An 18,107-nucleotide genomic window follows, 5' to 3' on the forward strand; every position below is an offset into this window, starting at 1 on the left:
AAAGGTTACAATATAATTATTAAGTCTATCTTCTGCGTAACCAGACGCCGGAGTAAAGAATTTTTCTCAGCTGTTGCAGGAAAGCTGACTCGAGACGGCTCGGAGCGGTCTCAGTTCTGCGGCCAGGCCAAGCTGAGAGGAGGTGCTGATCAGAAGTTGCCCGCTGCAACCGGCACACATCAGTAGCTACACCAGGGAAGTCGAGGTGTGGAGGTCCTCCCTTCCATCGCCCGAACGCACACATGCTGCAGCCCCGCAGTGCTTAGCTTTCTACGGCCTAGGAGTCGGAGCCACCTCCTAACAGTCGCGGTTCAGCTAGCCGCCTGCTAGCCTTCAATCAACCAGCCTTCACCCTGCCATCTTCAACTGCGTCCAACAGGATTCCCAAAGTGAACCGAACTGACACTGAGGCACCAACAGGTTTGGCAGAGTTGAGCAGTGAAAGTTAAATGGTTTATTTAATGCGTTTTCACGGTGCTTTAAAACACATACAGCTCACGGGATAGCTCCCGCTAGCTTCCTCGAAAACATGCCATGCTGATGAAGATGGAATGTGTTTTTACTGTTATAGTAAACTTTATTTCCATAAGGGTTTTATTAGGGCTGGGCAAGTTAACGCGTTAATTTCGCATTAATTCATTAGACTATTAACGGCGATATTTATTTTATCGCGCATTAACGCATGTTGCTCACATGCTTTCAGTCAGTGTCAGTCAGCACGCGCTCCCCCTCCCCTCTCGTACATGGCTCAGCGGCGCCAGCCAATCAGCACGCAGGCTCAGCCTGGCCCGCCCACTCAGCTCTCACACAAACTTAACAAAGAAACAGCTGAGAGAGACCGCAGCAGCGAAAAAACATGAACGGGGAAGTAGCACCGTTTGGCTTTATTTTAATACCGTAAATGAAATCAAGCTGTATGTTTTGTAAAAAGCCGGTTCATTTCAGTGGAAACACAGCAAATTTATCTAAGCACGTGAAAAAACATGAAAACGTCGAGCCACAGAAACGGAGAGAGGAGACGAAACTTCTCTCATTGCCCCGACAGACCCACAGACGTCTCTGACTGAGGCGTTTCAGTCCTCCAGGGAACATCCAGGTAGATCAGTGGATGGATGGATGGATGGATGTTACTGGAGCCCACACATAACATGTAATTAAGACCTTGAAAGAACCCAGTACATATATTAAAAAGTGTTATTTAAGATAAGATAACATTAGCTAATCCTTTTTTTATCCCACGACGGGGAAATGTATAGGATTAAAGCAACAGGCAGGTGCACACAACACAGACAAAATTACATAAGGATTGAAATATATAAGAGGTGGATTAGCGAAAAAACACTGAACATAACATTATTATTATTATATTATTATTATTATTATTATTATTATTATTATTATTATTATTATTATTATTATTATTATTATTTAATTGTAATAATAAAATAAAAACCACAAAACCCAAAAGGTCAACAGTTTCATGATACATCAAGCTTAGGGACTGGCTAATATACAGCAGGTCAAAAAAGGCCATATTTTGGCTGCAGTGCATGCTGTTCTCTTATGAAGAAAAGATCAACTAGTGCACTAAATTCAATAGATGGGTTGAAAATATACAGTATAAAATAAGTGCTACAAATGTTACAACACTTTTGTTCATATGGCAGCAGAACATTAAAATAAAAGTGCTCTTTACACTACTTTTGAATTCATTCTTGGAGTTTGTAAATACAATGCGATTAATCGCGATTAATCGCGATTAATCAGGGCGATTAATCGCGATTAAATATTTTAATCGTTGCCCAGCCCTAGGTTTTATACATTGGTAGGATAATGATGTTTGTGTTTTCCGGTCCGCTCATTACGACTAAAATAGAGCCAAAACCTTTTAAAATTAGCGCCAAATGTCCAATAGTATAAAGCTATTAGGTTCTTGTGCTATTATCATTCGGGCTACTCAACCACTCAACTACGCTTGGTTCAAACATAAGGTTTGTTTCGTTTTGCTCCACCATCATTCAATATTTTTTACTTTAAAGATGCCTTCAAACTATTTTATTGTGAAATTGGACTTAGCCATTTTTGGGGCCCTAGGCAAACTTTTTTGAAAGGCCCCCCCTCAAGGTCGCCCTGAGTGTGAAAGATCCTATAGGGCTCCATGTTCCAATACTGAGACTCAGACACTAGCGCAACATTTTCCTGTAGTCCCTCCCCTGGCCTCTACAGCTAAAGAATCAGACACATGAGCCTACAGCATTCAATAATACATTTGTATATTCATGGAGGGAGCTGTTAAGCAGGTGCACCAGCGTGCAGAATACAAAATAATTGTGCCTAAGTCAGACTGCACCGTCTACGAGGTTCAAGAAGAGAAGTGGAGCTAAAGTGGTTTAAACATCCATCTTATCTCTCCTAGTTTAAGATAAGGACTATACCGTTAATTTTTTGATATAGAAACAATATTAATACTGAACCTGTTCTGTTTTCTTGCATCATTCCAGCCCTTCATTCTTCTGATGAAGAAACTATTTTCCTTTTGCTGGCCGAAAATAACAAATAAAATATTTTACAACACTGTCGGTTGTTCTCCAATGAGCATGTGCACCATCAGCGCATCCCTACCACTTAACACTTTCTATGGAGAAAAAGGTTTTAACTGGTGGAGTTTATAATATAACACAGAGCATCGTTTTGGAGTTCTCCCGGACCCTCATCCTGTGTCCAGTTATGTGTTACTTTAAGTAAAACCGTATCCATGTTTAGCTTCTATAATATCATATATTACATATATTATTCAGAAAGATAAAACAGTTAACTAATTACATTTGTAATTAGTTAGGTAAATTTTTGATTACCATATTTTCCAGACTATAAGTCACTCCGGAGTACTAGTCGCACCAGCCATAAAATGCATAATAAAGAAGGAAAAAACATATATAAGTTGCACTGGAGTATAATGGTAAGTCCGACCCTGCCAACACCATTGCTTTGTGAGAATAAGCAATAGAGTGTCATGTTCAACCAGTGTTTGAAAACTAACACAAAGGAAAACTGAAACACAGACTATTTCTTGCTTAATAATTATTGTTGTTTAAGTGTTGCAGTATTCAGTTCATTACTCCATGCTGGAGTTCATTCCTGTTTCTTGTGTTCTGCTCTCTGCATTTTGATTTAAACTCTGATGTTAGTGTTAGCCCGTCATCACCACTGTCACATCTGCATTTGGATCTTCCAACAACCATCATTACTCTTATAACTGGACTGTGGTGTTCAAAACCAAGACGAGTGTTTCGCATTTTTATAGAAAAAAAATATTTTGTGTCTGATATCCATCCATTGCGGATGTGCAGTAATTGTGCAGTAAATACTCGGTTAATATTATTCTAAAGAGCACTTGATTACTAAAATATTAGCATAGTTGCAGCCATATGTTTGACCTCATTTTGTGAGCGAAACCACTTCTGACGGTTATGTTCATGCACTGAATGCGCTCAGCTTCTGCTCTGTTTGTGCAGAAATGCTTCTACCTGGATACCCTCTGTGCCAGGCTGCTGCAGCAGTTTGACGGTGCGTGTGTGCGCTGTCTTCTGGCCGCGGCCGTCGTGCCAGGTCAGGTTGCTGCCTCCGGCCCGACGCGGCAGCTGGTAGCCCAGCTCCTCAGCAGACACCGTGTGCTCCAGGGAGGCACGGCAAAAACTGAAGCTGGACGCCGCTGGTCAGGAGAGAAAGCAAAAGGGGGAGAAAAAAAAACAAATGAACAATTTCGGCTAGTCAGCTGTTACCGTCTTGGTTCACGGTAAATCTTTAAAACAAAAGCATAAATAACACATTACTATTTTCTGATATTTAAAGATGTTGACATTTTACTCTAAATTATGCACTATAGTTATGTTATAAACAGATGGCTGATGCAATGACGACCCTGGGAGACTGAGCTACTCCACTGTGATTTCCAATTATGCTGAGTGCATATTCAAAGAGGGAGCACATGATTTCTGGAGAAAATGACTCTTACCAGACTGGTCCCTGATTATATAACCTCTACACAATGAATTCATGGGATATTCTTTCACATCTTGCCAACCTTCCTCCCCTCTGTCCTTCCACCACCCTGTTAAATCTCAAGAAAGTTGGATGGATGGACAGAAGTGTTGGCTGCGACACAATGAAGCAGACAACTTGTCAGTTTAGGGTCAGAGTGCAGTTCTGTGAAAGCCACAGGGCATCCTCTGCACTTTGGATCAAGCTGAATAGGCAGCTGACCTCTGCTTTGTCATCTGTAGCAGAGCATTTATTCTAGGATGAAATTGGATTCACTGGCTTTTTTGTTACCCAAGGGCTAATTCAATACAAAGTCATTTGGATTAAGGAAGACAAGAAACATTACCTGACGAACCTTTTGAATCTATCTAAAATGTCAAATTGCATGTAATGAAGAGTTAGGTCCTAAACTGATTAGTCAAGAGGACCAAACAGTGACTAGGAATGACCTTCCATGAGTTGTGGTGTTGTAGTCAGGACATGACTGTCTATTAGAAATGAACAGAATCCCAAATGACCCACAGACAGTTTGTATCTAATAAATCCATTATAGGTCACTGCATTTTTCACAAAAAGGCACTATTGAGTAGAAATTTAAAAATTATCACTGGTCAAAATGTATACAAGAATATATGTACAGCTCTAAAAAAAAAAAATAAATAAATAAAAAATTAAGGGAACAGTAAAATAACACATCCTAGATCTGAATGAATTATATATTTTTATTAAATACTTTTGTTCTTTAAATAGTTGAATGTGCTGATAACATAATCAAACATAAATTATCAATGAAAATCAAATTTATTAACCCATGGAGGTCTGGATTTGGAGCCACACTCAAAATTAAAGTGGAAAAACACACTACATGCACACTACATACTAACTTTAATATAATGTCCTTAAAACAAGTCAAAATGAGGCTCAGTAGCATGTGTGGCCTTCATGTGCCTGTATGACTTCCCTACAACGCCTGGGCATGCTCCTGATGAGGAGGCGGATCGTCTCCTGAGGGATCTCCTCCCAGACCTGGACCAACACATCCACCAACTCCTGGACAGTTTGTGGTGCAACGTGGTGTTGGCGGATGGAGCGAGACATGATGTCCTAGATGTGCTCAAATGGATTCAGGTCTGGGGAACAGGCGGGCCAGCCCATAGCGTCAATGCCTTCATGTTACAGGAACTGCTGACACACTCCAACCCCATGAGGTCTTGCATTAGGAGGAGTTCAGGGCCAGCCACACCAGCATATGGTCTCACAATGGGTCTGAGGACCTCATGTCTGTACCTAACCCTAATGGCAGGCTACCTCTGGTGAGCACAAGGAGGGCTGTGCAGCCCCCCAAAGAAATGCCACCCCACACCATTACTGACACACTGCTAAACTGGTCATGCTGGAGGATGTTGCAGGCAGCAGAACCTTCTCCACGGCGTCTCCAGACTCTGTCACGTCAGTCACAATCACACGCCCTCATACCACCCTCATGGAGTCTGTCTCTGATCATTTGAACAGACACATGCACATTTGTGGCCTGCTGGAGGTCATTTTGTAGGGCTCAGGTAGTGCTCCTCCTGTTCCTCCTTGCACAAAGGCGGAGGTAGCAGTCCTGCTGCAGGGTTGTTGTCCTCCTACGGCCTCCTTTACATCTTCTGATGTACTGATCTGTCCCCTGGTAGCACCTCCATGCTTTCAACACTAAGCTGACAGACAGAGCAAACCTTCTTGCCACAGCTCACGTTGATGTGCCATCCTGGATGAGCTGCACTACCTGAGCCACTTGTGTGGGTTGTAGACTCCGTCTCATGCTACCACTACTGTAGAGTGAAAGCACCAGCAGCATTCAAAAGTGACCAAAACATCAGCCAGAAAGCAGAGGAACTGATAAGTGGTCAGCACCTGCAGGGGGGGGGGTCTTGGTAATTGCCTCTAGTTTCCACCTGTTGTCTATTCTATTTGAACAACAGCAGGTGAACCTGATTGTCAATCAGTGTTGCTTCTTAAGTGGACAGTTTGTGTACAGGAGTAAATATTCTCATGGTTAAAGAACCACAAAATAAGAACATTTTGTCCATGGTTTTATAAAGTTATAAAGCACATGAATACATTTAAAATACACCGTTTTGGTACAAGAAGTGCCTTAGGTCTTATATGGCAGACAGGCAGGAAAATGATATTCAGGTCAAACATGGTGTTGCATTTAAAAGGTTTATCAAAAACCACCACGCTAGGTCTGGACGAAGAAAGACAGACAGTCACAAGGGGAAAGGCAAGGCTCATACTAGGAACAGTCTAGGTCAGGCATCTTCAACTAGACGTCCAGTGTCCTGCAAGTTTTTTATATATCCCTGCTCAAACACACCTGAGTCAAATAATCAGGTAATTAGCTGGATTCTGAGGAGCTAATTCAGCCACTGGGTTTAGGTGTGTTGGACCAGGGACATGTCAAAAAGTTGCAGGACACATAGAGGACCTGGATTGAAGACCCCTGGTCTAGGTCATTGTACAGAAAACAGAAGCTCAGGTAGATGCCTGACAAGTGCTTGGCAAGGCTGGAAAATCCAGAAAATATGGAAAAATATCTACTCGCTGAAAGCTTTCAATAATCTGGCGCTGTCTTTGGAGAGCCTATAAAGAGCAGGTGATGTATAAGCCTGATTGCAGAGCAGCAGCTCACAGGCTCACAGGTAAAGTCAATGAAGCTTAATTTACACGGAGACAGGGAGGAGTGGCAGGATAAAGACAGCAGACAGGCCAGATCATGACATTAGGAGAATTGTTTTCTGAAACAAGAAGTTATTATCATGTATGGATGATGGGATGTTGTCTGTAACAAGAGTACGACTGCCCATTGTAATGAACAGAAAGGGGGATTTTTTCTTGACAAAAACAGCTCAAAAGATCCTCTGCACATAATGAGAAGGCTTTATGAAAGTAAATAGGCTGTGGATATATATGTTTTTCTCATCCATCAAAAACAACCTCTATTGGAAACATGCTTTGTCCCAAAATATAATAATATATTATACCAGACTTGGATTTAAAGAAAGGAACAACTTGAGACCAAAGGATTTGGACATAACACAGTTCTTGCCACGCCGACAACAGATAACAGCAGCAGCGAGTCGGAAGAGCTTTCATTGTAAGAGCTGTTTTGTATCGTGGCTTTCACTTTCTATATTTATTTTATCAGCACAAAACACTTTCCTTCCATGCTACCCAACTAGCTGAGGCGGTGACAATTTTTTCTCAGTGTCTGAGCCAGAAGAATAAGAGAGAGAATTTGACCACAGCTGCTATCTGATCAGAAATTAGTATTTTCACTTTGCTTCCAACCAGAAGTTAAACATCAGCTCCAGGACCCTTTTTAGGGGCCAGATGACATAAACGTATCTATGGGAAGGCTAGCTGCGGACTGGACTGACTTGTGGCGTTTCAATGGCATGACAAACAGTGTACTCTGAATAGAGTTTTGACACATCAAATCCTCATGGGTGACACATGGACTAATTAAGAGCAGAAAATTGAGCATGTTCCCTTTTTCTATTCAGTGCCGTTGTGTGTTTCACAATATAAAGTTAGTTACCATGGTGGGCTGTTCAGGTCTGTTTGGAGAGACGGGCGTATTGGCGTCCTTTGGCATCAGAGAAACAATGCTGGTCAGAACCAAAACAGAAATGACGACAACTACATGAATGCTGGCAGATTTTTAGTTTAGTTTTTCCAATTCATTTTTTTTGTTAACAGCCATTCACCACTCTGATGAAATAAAAGTAGAACAGGCTCGCCTCAAAGTGCTTTTTAATCCCTGAGTATGGCACTCGTCTGTCAGCTAACGTCCCTCCTGGCTTCCTCCTCCATAATTATCAAATCACCGCATCAATCTTTACCTCCTGAACTCACATTTGGGCTGAAAAGTTTGTTAACAGTGTTTTTGTCTTGGGTGGCCATTGTGTTTAGCTGTTAAGCCAGATTTCATTGTTCACAAAGTCATGTTATTATGCTTGTGATTATTGTGCCCTTTATCACTTTTTTTTATTATATATTTCTCAATTACGGACATGGAAATGGGAATGATTACAACTATTGTGAGTTACAAGCCAAAACAGAACTGAAATTGAAAACTCTTGCAAAAACAATAATATATGCCAATTGGGCCGTACCACAACACATCGGTTCATTATCAGACTGTAAGTAACTACAGAGCAGAAGTGTAGTCAAAGCAGTGAGCGTTTTTTTTTTTTTTTTTTTGTTAATTTAACTTCCATCTTCACACCCTGTCAGCTCATGTGAACATGGTTATTGAGACAAAGACAGATTTGCTGATTATAGACCTAAATGTGGAACAAGGCGTTATAAATGTCGCTTTCATTTCTTTCTGATGTAAAAGAAATTTCTTCGCAAGAGAACAATGAAAGAGAAAGCTTTCAGGGGAGCGGGGTGAAACCGACTGACTTAATTTCATCTTCACCGGTGGATTGTTAATTTCTTTTTCTCTCGCAACACGCAATAGAGTTAAATTTAAAACTCATCTGGACTTTTTATGAACAGAATGAAGGTCTCTTTGTTAAAAAAAAAACGCAGTAATTCAGAAAATTACAGTGATTAGAAAAAGGCGAATATGTAATCTGACAACAGAGGAAGAGACCCAAAAACCCATCCTTAGCACAAATGTCACGTTAATGTTGACACTTTAATGACGCGTTTCAACTATGATGCATATGAGCTGTTCTATTTACAGGGTGAAATGAGCATACAACAATCAACTTCACTAATTTTTGAAAAGAAGAATTAGGGTGACACAAATGTTTGGTTTATTATGGATGTACTTTATATTATATAGGTTCTCTTAGCAAAACTATGTCCCTTGTTGCACCATCAAGGTATTGACATAGTTTATAACCAGAGGATTTCATTGTCTGCTGAACAGGTAAACTGCATTGAAACTGGCACAGATCAGGGTCTTAAGGGTAGTCCACAAGTCTTAAATAGGGTTACAGTCAAGGCGTTAATGTTGGCCTTCATGCTTTCCAAAGCTTGTTTTGTTTTGGGCTTGTGATCGTTGCCCAGTTCGAAATCTCGAATCAATTCTCTGACAGACAAACTGTCACCCAATGAGGAAACTGTAGGGAAACTGCTGGAACAACACTCTTTTACCAAAATAGAAACATGTGCTCCAAAAATGAAGATCCTTACACTAAAATGAAATTTACAGCAACTCTCAAGATCAACACAAATGCTTTCTGGGGGAAAAAGTGTAATAGATCAACAAGAAAAAGATTGAGCTATTTGACCAAGATGACAAGAATTGCGCTGGCGGCATCGTGGTGAGGCTATCAAACCACAGACCACTTTACCAAGAGCCATGCATGGTGGTGGAGGCATCATGCATGAGGGTCTGGTGAGACCCTTGGATGGAATAGTGTAGAAGGATCCCTCAACTTGAACTCAAATGGACAGCTAGTCAGCTGAAACTTCAGCAGGCGTGTTTAAATGGGACAATGATCCCAAACGTGCATCGACACTGGTTTCTTTAATAGACCTAACCTCTACATCTCTACAAAATTATTATTGGCTATAGAATGGAATAGAATAGAATACTTTTATTGTCATTGTACATCACTCTACAGTAAAAAAAATCAAAAAAAGGAGAGAGGTACTGACTTGCTGTCATTGAGCAAGAGGCAAGGTACACCCTGGTTGTAAGTCCTTCACAGGCAAACACAGGACACACACAGAGAGCAGACAAGCATGCATGCACATAGAGCAATTTAGATATAAATTAACATAATAGTCATGTTTTTGGACTATGGGAGGAAGCCAGAGTACCCAGAGAGCACCCACACATGCAAACTCCATGCAGTAAAACCCTAGGCCAGGATTCGAACCCAGGACCTTCTTGCCGAGAGTCAACAGTGCTACCAATTCTCCCACTGGTAAAGAAAAACTGTTGAAATGCACAATTAAAAGCTCCAAATTAATGTCGGCAACGCTACAGAGTACTAACTATAAACCTCTAACTAGAACTATACAAGATGGATAGATTTGAAGACATAACTGGTAATAAAAATAAAAATGTAACAGACCCAACTTTATCCATCAAGGGAAAACAAACCTTCTGTTTTTATTTTACAGTTTCACAGCAGACAACTGAAACCTGTTGGAAGACAGCTGATGTTTGAGGGAAACACTTGACTGCAGCTGAGAGGAGGGAAGACAAAAACACATTTCTCAGCCTACAAGGCTGCTGGAGTGAACAATGAGGAATACTGAGTTCCCACACCTATGATGCAGGCAAGAACAAGAGGGAAGAAAGGGAATATGAAAAAAGCTTGTCAGGAATCAGTGATGTGTAACCTCGTCCTGCCTTTCTCCCTCAATGTATTTCTTACTCTGCAGAGTTGTGCATCAATCCTGCTTTTCTCACTTCTATATTGCAACTTTTCTGCCTTTTGCTGTATTCGCATTCCTTAAATGTCCTTCTTTTTCCCCTTCCTTGTAATCCTTAAGCATTTCTCCCGTGTTTTTTTTTTTTATTGTTGTCACGTCTTTGAGGTCGTCAGGATCAACCGGGGCCCAACTCTGATATAATTACTGCCAGTCAGCCTAACGGCGGCAGACAGGAGGAAGGAACATGGAAAACTAAGCGCCTTAAAACCCTAAAGACCTGCCAATCTCCCAGAAAGAGACAAGAGAAAGCAGAGAAGGGGGAGCGGGGCTGACAAGAAGGAAAAGGAGGGAGTTGAGCTGTAAATTAGTCCTCTATTCCTGTAAACCATCCTCGACTCCATCAAGGTAGAAAAGATTTTGCGAGGAAGAGACACTATCATGAAACAAGTTAATTTCAGAAGCCAAAACATTGCTGCTAATAGACAATGACTCCACACTAAGTAGGCATAACCTTTAAAATAAAGAAGTGCTGGATTATGGCCGCTCTCATCTATTACAATCTAAATCTCATCCAGACTGCTGGACTCCCTCGCCTAAAGCGGCCATAAAAACTAAGGCAAAGCGCTCATTCTGCAGTCTTTAATGGACTTAGTTGGCTTAACCTTGTGGCACAGGATGCCACAGAGAATTTAAGATCAGCCAAAGATAATTAAATATCCACACAGTCAAACTAATGTCCCCTTTTGAAGCGTCACTGCAGCGAGACCGAAACGCTTTAAGGAAAAGGGGACGGCCTTTTATTTAGGATCTGTTAAATCTCCTTAGATATTTGTGATTTTAATCAGATTGAGAGGTTATCTCTCACCTTTCCTCGTCCATCAGAACATGCATACGATGAGCCTGGACAACTGCCAAATCCCCACTGTCCTATTTGTCACTATCTAGTGTTGTATTATCTCTCGGTGCCCTTGCGAGCGACTTTTATCACCTCCAGTCAAGGGAGGGATGGGAAAACGAGGGATGATAGAGAGTTGGTGGTGGGAGACAGAATGTAATGATTTGATAAAAATGAAAGAAAATAGTCGTCAAGATTGGATTTCTAACTGTTTATTTTTGGTATGGGAAGCTAAATGTAGAGTACTGTTCAGGGATTCTACATCTTAAACATATTTGTTTCCTGCAGTTATATAAATTATTAACATTAAAGAAAACAGAACATTTACTTAGTTGGGTGACATTGTTTCAATGAATTTTGAAGTCAGTTTCCTATCTGGTAGCGAGATATGGGGACGTTTCACAGCCTTTCAGCATTTGAGCCAAATTGGATAAACATCATTTTAAAATGTACAACATGGAATTATCATACCCAGGATTCTTTGAGGTATGGTTTGATATCCATAAAACCTCTGTTCATTGTTGAAACAGATTGAAAAAGACCTTTAAAAACTACAAATGGCAAGTTGTGAATGACATGTTTGTTATGGTGCGAACACGATTCCAGTAATTTTTGTTCGCTGTATAACATGTAAACCAGTTGCTCCGGACGCGTCATTCCTGTTCGGTGTGAACGCACCATCACACAGCTGACAACAGGCTAGGTACGCGAGCAGACAGCCTGACTTTTTACCAGATAGTATTTGAAAAAAAGAAACATTTAAAACCCACAATGATAGCGGGTCATTAGTCTAAATTTTCCAAGTGTACTTGTCAAAGTAGAGATAACAATTAAAACATGTTACAGATAAAATTGTTACAGTATGTGTTAAATAACTGAATTTACAAGCAATATGATAGATGGATGCTTTTCTGTTTTATTTATTTTTATTTATTTATTTCCTTTTCTGCTTTAAATAAAACCTATTAGATCTTGTGAAAGATTTCATTTCAGAAAGTTTTTGTAAATCCCATGATGCATGGTATTTTGAATCAATGTTATTACAGCATGAGAATCTTATTTTGGCCTATGCCTAATGGAAAGAAACAGCTATAACAAAATTCAATACTTTTTCAGACTTTTAAAAGGCTGCGTAGGATCGCTGGTAGATAGAAGAAGTACCAAAAAACGAGGCCAAGTGCCACAGAAAGGTTTATATGAGCGTATAGAGGGGAGGCAGGTCAAAACGACTCAGCCCAGTGAAGTGTAACCTCATATCACCTCCTCTTGACTGAGCAACCTATCTGCTGTGCAGGGAGGGTAGCTAAATCTCAGAGGTATTCCCTTTTGAAAAGGTAATTAAGATGTTAGGTACGGCACCCTGGAAGGTCGTTCCGAGCCAAATCCCACAGTAGATTAAAATGGCATCGCCCAACATTACTCATTTGACTCCAAAGAGTGTCTTAAGGAGTCTATTTTTTGCTGTGTAGGCTCTTTCGCGGGGGCTCCAGTTTCTTCTTCTTCTATACCTTTGTCATCAACATGGAAGTTCATATTATCTTCACTCGCTTGCCTGGAGAGTAAGGCAGTCTGTGTAGTTTATCCACCTTCTTTTTGGCTACATGGATAGGATACTATAGTGCAATTCAGCTGCATGACATTAGCATCAGCTCTCTCCAGCACTTTGTATACAACCTAGTGAAAAAAAAAAAAAAAAACATATTCTATTTGCAGTCCAAGTATTACGTAAATGTGTAGAGCCACCCTGTAATCTTCCGGGGTGTGAAACATCATCATGCAGTCATTTAATGCCTGTGTAACACAGGACACTTGGTGTCCTAACAGCTGCTTTGAACACACTAATATTTCTGTATGCTGCTGGTAAAGCATGGACTCTGTTTGACGCCTCCACTTCAGTAGAACCCAGTTTGAACCCAAAGAAAAAAAAAAAAAAAAACTTGAAATAACTCCATTTGAATAAGCAGGAGGACCAGAATACTGTTAGAGCTTCGAATATACTGAAGGGCCCCATGGTGGCTCCCATTAGGCACTGCAGTCTATTATCCACTCTGACAGGAAGCATTCACTGAGGCTGGGGCTGAGGTTTACCTTTCACCAACTATCAGTGTCACGAAAGCCAGCAAACAGCAGAACGATGGTAAACAACCACGGATTCAACTCTCCTCTTGGCACAGAATGGACAAACGACAGCTAAATCTCCCTCCAACCACTACGAATGAAGGTCAGCGTTGCAATACAATACATACATTAGTGGGAATCGCACGCCAGTTCGCGCATTCGTACAGCTGCGGAGCTTCTATCAGCATTCGTTCAGGCTAGTGAACCTGAACAAAAGCTGCTGAGAGGCGGCCATGTGGAGGCAGGGTAAATTCTGGAATCAAATCACTGGGCAGCTATGGCCCAGGATGCACAGAGCTGCCCAGCACACAGGTGGGGGGTGGCATTTCTTTTATGATTCTGCAAGTTGGGCAGAGCACTGCCCGGGGAGAATGAAGCCCGGTTGGTATCATAAATGTCAGTTTCCTCTCTGCAGGCACAGCTGTGGAGGAAAAACCACACTGGAGGATCCCAGCCAATTCACAAAGTCAGACAGAACTATTGATTGGCCATTGATGTGTCATGGAACGGACTATGGCGCAACACGAGGTGCACAGACGGTGTCTCTTCAACACCACCTGTGGTCTAATCAACTCCCGTTTGAAATGCATATCACTCAATTTTTCTCACGAGAAGTAAACGAAAGACTGCCACTGACAATAAATTAAAGTATACAGAGGTGTGACATGATTAGGGCTGGGTATCATCTAGGATGAGCCGATTCGATACGATTCTTCATACATAGCTCACAATACGATATGATTCTCAATATAGCTCAGAGTGGACTTGATTTGACTCCAGTATCGATATTTATTACTTTCAAATTAATGGCCAAAGTCATTCAATAAAAAAAACAGACAAATATTATATTTATGTTAAATTTATTGAACACTATTAACAGGAAAATAAAGTGCTTTTGGTTCAATGCATTTAACGTATCACAGAAACCAAAAATGTGCCCAAACGTCTGATTTTTAGGGACGAAGGCGCTTCTAAAATCCTGTTGGCCGTTCAGCAAATATGTCTCACTCTCACTTACTCTTCCTCACTGTGAGCAGTAATGGCGCACTGTAATAACGCCCCCTAGGGGTTGGGAGGTATATCGATATTGAAAGCCAGAATATCGATATTAAATCATTTTAAAAAACATCAATATTAATCTTTGTATCGATTTTTATGCACAGCCCTAGACATGATAATAATAATAATAATTGAACTTTATTGATGTCACAATGGAGAAATTCACTTCTGCATCTTAACCCATCCCCTTGGGGAGCAGTGGGCTGCCACTGTGCGGCGCCTGGGGAGCAATCGGTCTTGCTCAGGGACCCAGAGTGCCGTGACTGGGGATCGAACCAGGTACTTGCATCCTTCTCTGAGTGCAAGCGCGCTGCTCTAACCACTCGCCCATGACCCACCCCCACTAACTGGATATCGGTTAGCGATGTTCGGATATCGCTAACCGAAGAGAAAGAAATGAACCCTTAAAGCTCAGGTAGCATACATGTAGAAAAAAGTAAAAAAATAAAATAAAAAATGGGTAGAAAATCAGCCAGACGAAAAGGCACAGATCAAAAGATGAAGAGCATGGAGATTAGGAAAAGGTTAACAACAATTTAAACAGATCAGCTGCTGTGTTTGTTGTCCTCTCCCTCGCACAGCCGAGCTCTCCTATGATGACACGGGAGGACAGATTAGATCTCTTTGCCTATCAATAATCCAGAGTGAATGTCAAAGAGGGGAGGGAGAGGAAGGACACAGAGAAGGAGGATATGAATCTGAGTAATAGGATATTAGATAGTTTGATCGAATCAAAGAAGGACAGAACAAATGAATCCATCAGGATTAACAGCAGTTACCTGATTTTGAGGTTTGAATCTTGAACTCTGCTTCCGACACAAACGCTCCAGTACTCCTACTCTTTTAGACCAGATGAGAGACACTGTTGTGCTCAGAAATATACCATGCTCACTGCGCTGTCATAGAAAATATTAATGCGTTGTACATCGAGTTCTCAGATAAGAAGAACTGAATTTGCATTTACTTGAGTATACACACAGGGACTGCTGTTTTTTTTTTTTTTTTTTGCAATTATGGCTCCACTGACTGCGCTAATCACAAGCATAAAACACTTGAGATGTACTTATATCTGATCATAGTTGTTAAGGGAAAATGAAATTGGTAAAGGTATCTGCAGTTCTAAGCCTTCACTAAGGCCAGGGTTAAATATTCAGATAGTTGCATTCCTACCCAGTTAAAATCAAGCTCATCAGAGCAGACCAGTGGACACCAGTCTGGAGTAGAAACACAGACAAGCTTCTTATTGTTGATGTGGCAGCATAGTAAGAAGATGGTACAGTATGAGTGGATTTAAAGCTGCACAACTGATTGAATTACGTTCAGAATATCAGTGTTTAAACTATTGCAATCAACGGGTTGGATGCGATATTTGTTAATATTTCTGGTATTATGCATTCAACTCTACATATCCATAATATTTTTGGAAAGCGTGTGGGACTGTTAATCCTTAATTTCCCCAGCTGATGTATATTGTGGCCACGATTAGCAGGTTTATTAAATCAGAGGCAAAACAGAAGGTTTATTTTGTAGTTCATCTTAAGAGTTTTTGCACATCTGTTTCATCATGTGTTGGGATAAATTAGTCAGAATTATAGTCGTGGTAAAAATAGAGCACACCAGGTTGTAACTAAGTAAGTGCTATAATGGTGACACTTGCTATGACACAAAAACTAAGGGTGCATTCACACCTGCCCTGTTTGGTCCACTTTAAATGGACCAGAGTTTGTTTCTCCCCTTGGACCTCATTTTTTTTAGATGGTCCCGGTCTGCTTCCAAACAGATTCTGGTGCTGTTCACTTCTGGTGTGAATAAGAAACGGGCTCGATTTAGACCCAACTTCAGAAAACATACGTCTCTTAGACTCTGATAAGCCAGGGTATCAGTGAACGCAGGATCTGCTTTTTAGCAACACTACTGACTTAGACTTAGACAACTTTATTTGTCATTTTGTATGCACAGAGTGCATACGGAACAACATTTTGTTGCATACAGCTTGTGAATTGCAGTAAGATTAAATTACAGTATAAGGTGCAGCAGTGATTTAAAATTAAACAATTTAAATGTAAACAGTGCAGGAGAAGTCACAGTGTACAGGTGAGTATTTTTAAAACCATTTGTATGTGCAGAATTGATTGTGCTGTGGGAAAATCCTTTGGACTTGCATGATGCATTCATTCCAAAATTAGAAATAAAATATCACACAACCTGTGTTGGATGAGCTGCTCTTGACACAATGATTCAGCAGCTGTAATGATAGCAAAAACATGCAAAACAGAAGTGCTGCAAACATTTCCAGAACTGTGTTCCTCCATTTACGGACCTGTGCGACGTCCCGGGCCTAGTCATTTCTGTCCAGTGGGAGCAACAATCATCACATGTATGGCTTTTTTATGGAGGTATAGTTCACTTGCAAAAAGTACTGTGTGTAAGCAAATGACAGTAAACGAGGAAAAGAAAATCCGTTTTCTGCTTTTTAACCAAACAAATGGACCAAAGGACTTCCCTGGTGTGAATACACCCCCAGCCCCTTCTGCTGCTGTCTTGATATTTTACCCGCGACTTTCTTTATGGAAATTTTTGCCTCTCATGGGGTCTGATTTGATCCAAATAATAAACTCATCCATTTTGTCTGGAGTCCCCACCCCACCCCAGGCCTTAAAATAGCAATTACCAGACTACTGTTGAAAGAGAACAGTCTTGACAAGTTGCTATTGCAAAATTACAGGGCAATTTTAAATCATCAATTCATCAGTAAGGTTATTGAAAACGCTGCGTTTCTATTAAGTACTTTAAAATGACCAGCCACTTTGATATCTTCCAGTCAGGTTTCCGTGCTCACCACAGTACTTAGACTGCCCTTGTCAAGGTGTTCAATCACATCTGCATACAAGCAGACTGTTGAAGAACCACAGAGCTGGTATTATCAGACCTCAGCGCAGCATTCGACACTGTTAACCGCAGTGCATTACTGGAGCTTCTGGAGAACTGGGTTTGTCTTTCTGGTACGGTAGAGGACTGGTTTGAGTCCCTCAGTGGTGTAGCAGGCTAACCTAATCCTGGTTGGATTTTTGTTGAAGCTCACAATTTATTTGCTACAATGTGACTGGAGACCCCTAAGCACATGATTAAGAACCCCAATTAGGGAAATTCCACTGATATTTTCCGTGGAAACTGGAATTAGGTGTACTTTAAGTCCCAAAATCCCCGCAGGTGAGATAAAGGAAAAAGCGGCATAAACCCACATATTCCAAGTCTCTTTTTAAGGGATTATAATTTAAAGACTGCTACAGTCGTACGCCATGTGCTCTATGTGAGTTTGACCCGGACACTGTGCTCACGTTCACACACAGATGAGCAACACAAGCTCCATTAGGCAGCTATATGCATTATGAATGATGTCGTCAACGTGGGAGATGTAAAAAAAAAAAAAAGCGTGAACAATTTTCTAATGAAAAGTTAAGTGCTGTAGCTTCAAGGGCATATAACACGTATGTATGTATATTTGCATCTTCTTTTACATAAGGCATTCATTAATTAAATAACGGCACTCTTATTGTAGAGTTACCAGATCATTCTGTTCACATACAAATTTAGCACTTATAATTCA

General features: G+C 40.8%; 1 protein-coding gene across 1 annotated transcript in view; it reads right to left on the minus strand.

Moving 5' to 3' along the window:
• Positions 1–18,107, minus strand: part of LOC118561045 (sterile alpha motif domain-containing protein 10-like) — a 64,065-nt gene that overhangs the window by 12,434 nt on the left and 33,524 nt on the right. The window contains exon 2 of the mRNA XM_036132790.1: positions 3,528–3,712. Coding sequence (XP_035988683.1) covers positions 3,528–3,712 — 185 coding nt within the window. The remainder of the gene's footprint in view (positions 1–3,527; positions 3,713–18,107) is intronic.

Source organism: Fundulus heteroclitus, unplaced genomic scaffold, assembly GCF_011125445.2.
Source record: "Fundulus heteroclitus isolate FHET01 unplaced genomic scaffold, MU-UCD_Fhet_4.1 scaffold_54, whole genome shotgun sequence".
Lineage (NCBI taxonomy): Eukaryota > Metazoa > Chordata > Actinopteri > Cyprinodontiformes > Fundulidae > Fundulus > Fundulus heteroclitus.